General features: G+C 41.7%; 1 protein-coding gene across 4 annotated transcripts in view; it reads left to right on the plus strand.

Annotated features, from left to right (window-relative positions):
* Window positions 1-7504, plus strand: part of MND1 (meiotic nuclear divisions 1) — a 39880-nt gene extending 32376 nt beyond the window's left edge. For all 4 annotated transcript variants that reach the window (XM_048071770.2, XM_013175163.3, XM_013175164.3 and 1 more), the window contains exons 7-8: window positions 5596-5640; window positions 7249-7504. In XM_048071770.2, coding sequence (XP_047927727.1) covers window positions 5596-5640; window positions 7249-7355 — 152 coding nt within the window. In that variant the 3' untranslated portion in view covers window positions 7356-7504. The remainder of the gene's footprint in view (window positions 1-5595; window positions 5641-7248) is intronic.
* The last annotated feature ends 356 nt before the right edge of the window (window positions 7505-7860 follow it).

The raw sequence follows: 7860 nt of genomic DNA on the forward strand, positions 1-7860 counted from the left end.
TTTACTCAGCAGTGGCAAGGCACTGGAACAGGTTGCCCATAGTCTTGGGGTTGTTTGAGGCCAGGCTGGATGGGGCTTTGGGCAGCCTGGTTTAGTGGGACGTGTCCCTGCCCATGGCAGGGGGTTGGCACTCCATCATCTTTAAGGTCCCTTCCAACCCAAGCAATTCGATGTTTCTGTGAATTTCTGTGTTCACATTCTACCCTGGGCTTTAGAGATGGGATCTTTATTTGCATGAGACATTTTCTTTTATGGGAAAGGTTTTTGCAATTGTGCATCACGGGATGTTAAAAAGATGCTTCTCCAAGGGGCAGAGAAACATAAATCTGTTCCAGTGTGATAGCAAGGTAAACAACGTTTCTGGAAAGTGAGAGTGGCCCGAGAGCATGAGAATGAATAACTGTAGACTGCGATGAATAATCAGTCATTGGAGATTTCGCGTTCATATACTTTTCTTCTGGTTGTTGCAGTTTTTCATATTTAAACTTGGTGTGAGTGGATGCAGAGTTATTACTGGAATTCAAATCCCCATAATGTAACTTGTTTGCCCTGGCCAGTTTCATGAGAGAGACTGGCAATCTTCGGGCTAATAATCCTCACTGGCCTGTGTGAACAGTTGCAGCTGTTCTCTGCATTTCATTCACAGGAATTGCAATTCACACTGAAATTACTCCCTCAGCCACATGCAAAATACAACCTCAGACTTCAGCATGTATCTGCTTAACAGTCCCACAGGTTGATGGGTGGCTGTCTCCTTGAAAGGGTGCTAGCCCTCTCTGCAGTCAGGCATCTTCCAGGTGGGAAATCCACACAGTTCCCTTGTGGCATTAGTTCTGGTAGGTCAAACTGCCACCAACTTGTGTTAGTTTTATAAATATAGATAGCTTTTGTTCTGTCGACATTGGGGTTCCTGGGTGGTCCTGGAAACTTTGTTTACGCATAAAAGCATTGCTTTCAATAATCTCTAAAGTTATCTTGAACATGTCAGAGTAGAAGCAAAGACGAAGAGAAAAGAAGGCTACATGTCTTTCTTCTTTTCCAGGTCTATAGGTGGTTGTGAGCTGGATGGGGCTGTGCTGAGAGCTTTTTCACTACAGCTGTTGGAGCTGAAATATGTTACCTTTACAGTCTGATTTTTGAATACTCTTCAGTGACTGCTTCCATAGTGTTACTTTAGTGATAGATGCAGGACTTAAAAAAGCTTTTGGGAAGAACCTGAAAGTAAGTTTGGAAATATTTATAATGTGGTTGTTATTGTAACTGTGTTTTAGCCATGGAAGTATCAGAAGTCTGACAGAAGGAGTAACCTAGTCTCCTGGAGCATATTGTGTAGACGAGGCATGTAGTGGTTTTCCCTGCCTGTGGAAATATTTGGGGTTTTTAAAAACCTCAAGTGGCCATTTCACTTTGGAACACAAGTAGGACCTTCAATTCCCACCACCATCCCCTCCAGGGAAAAAGTGGGTGAATGTGGGGACAGGAGCAGGGACGAGAGGAAAGAGGAGGCTGTGGTTCTGCAGTATGCAGAGAGTGGCTTCCAGAGCTGAATCAAAACCAGCATGGCCTGACCACGCTGCTTCTGAGCCAGTACATGCTGCCAGCTCAGATTTGTTTAGACACATTGCTGCACTAACGTTTTGTGCCGCTGGACGTCACTCCAGGTCGGGTGCTGTCCATTTGCCTCAGGAGTCTTTTGCTGGACCTCCTGCTGCTGTTCCACGTGCCTTTTCTTCAGGGCAGTCTCCCGGTCTGCTCCTTTATCCCTGTGGTCACCATCTGGTTGTCACTTGCCTGCCTTAAAGAGTGTTTCCAGCCCTCCTTCACTTTCTCTTTAGACATTCAGGCCTTCCTTTCCCTATCTTTGCTTTCCTTTAAGGGGATTCAGAGGCTTGTCCATATGGTAAGGAAACTGCTTAGGAATATGATTCAGTTCCCAGAATCTGGGCCTCCTGAATTCCCTGCAGGTTTCCAGAGATGCATGGGGTTGAGGGAAGAAGAGAATACTAGAAGGACTGGTTAGTACTAACTCTTTGACCCATAGCCTCTCACTATTTAAGGCATATTTCCAGGTGCGTCTTGCTAACATAACAGTCTAGTGTTGCAAGCATAGAGTCATTGAATCATTTAGGCTAAAAAGCCATGCAAGCTGTGCTCCCTCTTGGTCTTGCACCGCTGTGTGTGCAGTGGTTGCTTTCGTTCAGTTCAGGAGAGAGAATGCAAGCTTACATTTACCAGCTTAGAAAATGCTGAGAGTGCCTGAAACTGGTCAGCCCAGGACACAGGTGCGTGCCTCAGCTGAGCAAACGCCTTGAGTCCTGCAGGCAGGGAGCAGGCAAGTCGATTGATGAGTTGTCACAGGAACTGAAGTGAATACATACTTTCTCCGCTGTGTGGGAGGCCGATGGCTGTATAATCCTGTGGAGCTAGAGAACAGGCAGTCCAAAGCAGCACGGCTTTGACTTGCATCAGCACGTGAGGTAGGTGGTGGGGATGTCTGTTCTGCTCCTCCTCTGCTCCCTCACCCTTTGTGCACACACGTGTGTAGATGATGCAACCACTGAAAGTCCCAACAAGCAACTACAAGAGGTTTCCATGAAGTAGTCCAGGTGCAGATTCCTTTGTGCCTCTCAGTTCTTGTGATGGAGGTGTGGGGCCTCTGGAAGATGCTGGCGGTAACGCAGATGCAGCTGGTGTCTTCGGGTGATGCGGGTCCGTGACTGCCAGTAGCTGTTCCTCCTTTCTCTTTCAGGCAGACGAGGTTCTGCACTGGAATCATAGGCAAGAATTGAACCACGTCCCAAGGCATTTTAGTCTTGACTTCACATAGCTAAATGCTCACCCAGCCCATAGCTATGGTGAATGATACGGCGGTTTTTGGAGATGGATGAGGTGTGTTTTCCCCCACCCTAGATTAAAAAAAGAAATGTAAAGGGAAAGTAAGCGAAGGAATTAGTGGTTAAGCAGACTGCAGTGCCATCCTGCAGCAGTGGCAGCGCCAGTCTCGCTTGAGGACAAGAGGCGGTGCAAGCTGTCTTGTTTGCATCAGCTTGGTCAGGCTGGACAAGAGGAACACGTGGCTGCATTGTAACTTGCCAAAATAGCTGGCATTGCTGCTGATACAGTATGGCTGTTGGCTGAAGCAACTTTAGGCATGGCAGAATAAACCCACATCTGCCTCTGTGTGATGCTCTTGCATGCCAGCCAGTGTAAATGGGAAATCACAAGCAACAAGAATTGTCCCAACCTCTAGTGGATGCATTTTCTGGAAATGTCTTGTGCCTGAGGAAACAAGTGGCTCTTGTTTCCCCAGCTCTGAGCTCGCTGTCAGTAGAGTAATGTGGGGGATGTGTGTTCCCAGCTTCCAGAGGACTGGGGCAGCCTTTTCTTTGATATTCAGCCAGATTGTTTGAATGTCACCTTCCTCATCCTGAAGTTCTGCCTCCACTTGTCATCTTTCCACACTTGCAGCATGACACTTTGCTGTCAGTCTGTGATCAGTCCCAGGTGGTGCATGGCAAGAATGACGTGGTTAAAATCTTTCACCATTTTGTTTGTATACTTTCACTCTCTGCTTGCTTTTGTTGTTGCTTTTGTTATTTCCTGCTATTTTAGTCATTGAAGGTGCTGCCCGCTGTGGGCTTCCCCGCATAGCTTCTTGCCCTTGCTACCATGATGTTATTTCTTGCCACAGCTCTGTTACAGGCAGCCACCACCATTCTAGCCACACTGTTGCCCCACCTGCACCTGTAGGTCACCTCAGCCTGTTTTGTCAGAGGTAAAAGTCACATTTTAAACACAATTGCGTCTGTGTATTTTAACATGCATAAGCAGTGTTTGAAGGATGATGAAGCACCATACTGCTGCTATTTTTCAAATCCTCTGTACCAATACAGCCACTGTGCTTTATGCACAGGGCCGTGTGCTGAAAGCTGCAGGAGCTTAGAGCTGCTGTGCGATGCAGAAGCAGAGGAATCGGCTGCTTAGCTGCTTCCAGCAAAGCAGAGCTTTCTGCAGAGCCCTAGCAGGCGCCATGGAGGCGGTCGCCGCATCCCGAGCTTGGGTATTGTTACCTTGCAGCTCTGGATCCAGGGAGTTTGATACCATCCTAGTTTTTGCCACTCAAACTTTGACTTGGAGTCAAATGCAACTTTACGGTTGTACTCTAGCATTAAAAAAAAAAAAATGCTGAGTTAAGTATCATTGCTAACGCATTTAAAGTCTTGACCAGCAAAAGCCCTTACTCTGCAAACTTGCTCTGTATAGCATCAGGTAAAGTACAGTTCAAAATGTCCTTGGCTGCCAGTGTGATGTCAGTGCTGCCATTCGTGGAACTGAAAAAGTGGAGGTGGCAACAAGAAGTCAGCAAAGAAAACAAGGAGTATATCTGTTCAGCAAGGAATAACTTGAATTTCTGATGTATGCAAATGATCCAAAATGCCATCTTCCCACCCACTCCCTTTTCTGCCCGTCTTTCTTACTTTTTCTTTATGGTATGTCCAAGCTTTCTAATTGTATACCATCTTCAGAAGCTGCAGTTATTGAAACTGTGTTTTACTGTCATTTAAACATTTTCCACATCGCTTACTGAGGTATACCGAAGGGTAGAATAATGAGTGCTTACTTTCTTGCGTGCTAACAGATGATTTTTCAAGGTAATTTAACTTTGCCTGAAGTATAATCTTTATAACAATGGATACCTGATCATATATTCACTTCTCAGTACCCCTGGAGACAAATTTCATGCTGACCATTCAAATGAATATTATCATGCAAGTACTAACAAGACTGACTGGGAATAACTGAGTTATGTGTAGGCGTGAGAACCATAATGATTCTGATAAATTCCCACGTTACAAACCAACCTGTTGATTTGATTCAGTACTTTTTTTACTGGGAGCAAGGTGATCTAAGAGGATTTTCTTCTTAATACAGTTTTGCCTCATGGAAGCTATATAAAAGCCATTTGTAGTAATGGCAATTTACTATTAGGTATTTAAATCTGGAGTTGTGGTAAGTGAGGGAAGCCGAGTCTAATAACCAGGAGCATTATTTTGCCTTCCTTTCATCGAGGGGGTTCTCAAAGCTCAGGGGACTTTCCAGAGCTACGTGATATGTTTGCAGATTCCTGTGATAGACCGTTACTCTTGTCAGTTTCCTTATCTGTATAGAGTAGTACATACCTATGTGACAGATAGTTTACATGCAGAGAGGATTATAAAATATTTTCAGTCTCATTTACCTCTAGTACCTTCAGGCCATGTATCTAGTTCCAATCTGGATACAGACAATTAAGTCCCCAGGCAAACCAAACTAGGATTATTTTATTTTAAAATTCACTTCAAAAACTCACAATTGTTCATATAGTGTCTTTTACGCTCCTTTGCTCCTGATTCTCTTTAATTTAGCTTCATGCTTGATGGAACATTAAAACTGTAAAACAGAAAAAGGCTTTGGAAGCAATAGAATAACTTCTTTATAATCTGTGGTTCCCTAGAAATGGCATCAATAAAAATGTAATCTCCTTATCTTGAAACTATTGTATGATTTCACTCTGATTTACGCTTTTTTTTTCTTTTTTGTTTTCATCTGTTTCAGGCCAAACAAACAAAGTAGCCAAGGAGGCAGCCAACAGATGGACTGGTGTGTATGCATTTATCTCGCCTAGCACAGCTTCACGCTAGAGCAATTTGAGTAAAAGACCTACGTGATGATAAGAATTTTAAATTTTATTAGGACATGATGCAGGATAGCTCTCACTTTTAAAAAGCATACGGAAATATATTTTTTGTATAAATCATGGTTCAAAAAACAATAAATTTCCTCAGTTTAATTACTGGACGTACTTAATGTCACTTAATAGATCTGTTCTTCTGGTGCTGTCTTGCACACCGTGTTAAAACCCACAGCTCATTTTTTTGGTTGAGTTGAAATCTCTTAAGATGAGGAAAACTTTAATAGAAAGAGACCAGAAACGGCAGTGTTTAGTTTGGCACTGTCATAATTCCAGGTATCCAAAAAGTTTAATTCTTCTTCTCTGAATTTTCATCTGTTTATGAAGAGTAGAATGCTTTGTGGAACCTTATTGCTGCTACCATATGATGGATGCTAATATAAGGCAGGGATTTCTTAACCTAATTCATCAGCTTTGACGTGCAGGAGAAATGCTGCAGTTTTATAGAAATTTACTGCGGTAACATTTGTATGGAAGTTTAACTCAATTTTCTGCTGTTGCTTAGCTTAGCTATGTTGCTTCATATTTCCATTTTGCAGAGCCAGCAATATGTACGTCCATACTTTTTTCTTTAATTATTTGGAATACAGTTTGTAATTTTTTGTTTAGAGTTCATCTATTACTGCTGGACTGCTCGCTATTATCTGTTATGCCAAGTGCAGCAGTCTATAGTAGTTATAGTCTTTTGGCTATTACTACTTTCTATCTTCATTTTCATTGGGTTGTTTACTGCTTATGAAGAAACAAAGTTACGTATTTTGAAAATAACTTGGGGGGGTACAGTTGTCAGGGCTTTCTATTGTTGATGACAGACTGTTGTTATCAAGATGTTTAGAGAAGTGAGGGAACTATGCCTCAGCCTGCAGAAGGTACTTTGCTGTTTAATTGCAGAATTAGGTTAGAGGTTGTAGTGTGTATATGTGTGTGTATATATATATATAGCATATATATAGTTAAAAGACCATTTTAAAACCAAATGTCTGATGCTTAAAAGAAAAAGAACAAAGAACATTTCCATGTTGTGCAAACATAGAGAATACTTACTATCTTAAATGAATACTACATTTTATGCTTGGTAGCAAATAGTGAGTTTCAAGCACATGAAGGACTAGGAAGGACCTTATGGTTAACTTGAATCTGATTTTTGCAGTTGTGGACAATCACACATCAGGTGATTAGTTGAAGAGGGACCTATAGAATACTTATATTCACACTTCCCTCATCACTGTATGGCAAACTTATACTATAACTGTAGCTTTCAATCCTTTTATAGGAGAAGCACAAGAAAAGACCAAGGTAACCTCCAGAAGAGATGACATGTTTTACTTAATATTTAGTAAAAATGTCATTAACGAAAGGCTCCCATTTTCTGTTCCAAATCTACTTAATAGTGATGTTCTCAACCATGTACCTTTTTCTTCTATGTAGAGCTGGTGCATATGGATTTGGTGTATGCAAAACCACAAGTCATGCTTTCTTAAACATTCAAAACCGTATGTTTTCCATCCTGTTTACAGATAACATCTTTGCAATAAAGTCCTGGGCCAAGCGTAAATTTGGATTTGAAGAGAGCAGAATTGATAAAAGTTTTGGAATTCCAGAAGATTTTGATTACATCGATTAGTTGTTCGGCAGTCGATGGCTGACACAATTGTACATAGTTTGTTAAATATTGCTCAGCTGATGTTTAAATGTGTGCTTGAATCCTCACCAAAATGACTGATTGCCCTTTAATTTGCAGCTTTTGTTAACGTTAATAAAATTCTAAAAATGTTTGTTGCATTTCATTTTTCTGCTCCTGTTCTCTGGACAATAAATCACTTGGTTACTCATGTGAAACAGACTAAGAATAGAGAGAGGTTATTGAGGATAATTATCACGAAGTCCTGAGACTGTTTTTTTTGCTTAACTGAGAGCTGTAAGTACTAAGAGCTAGAAGACTGAGAGATTTATGTTTAAACAGGATGAAATGGAATGGAAAATACTGGGGCCATGTGGAATAGAGTAATTTTTTCCTCATCTGGAAAATGAAATACAAGAGAGGCATAACCCATCAATGACAAGCACTGAGACAGTAGCAATGTGAATTGAAAGGATGAGGTTTGATTTCAAGTTGTTCTTTATTGTGT

Source organism: Anser cygnoides, chromosome 4 (genome assembly GCF_040182565.1).
Source record: "Anser cygnoides isolate HZ-2024a breed goose chromosome 4, Taihu_goose_T2T_genome, whole genome shotgun sequence".
NCBI lineage: Eukaryota > Metazoa > Chordata > Aves > Anseriformes > Anatidae > Anser > Anser cygnoides.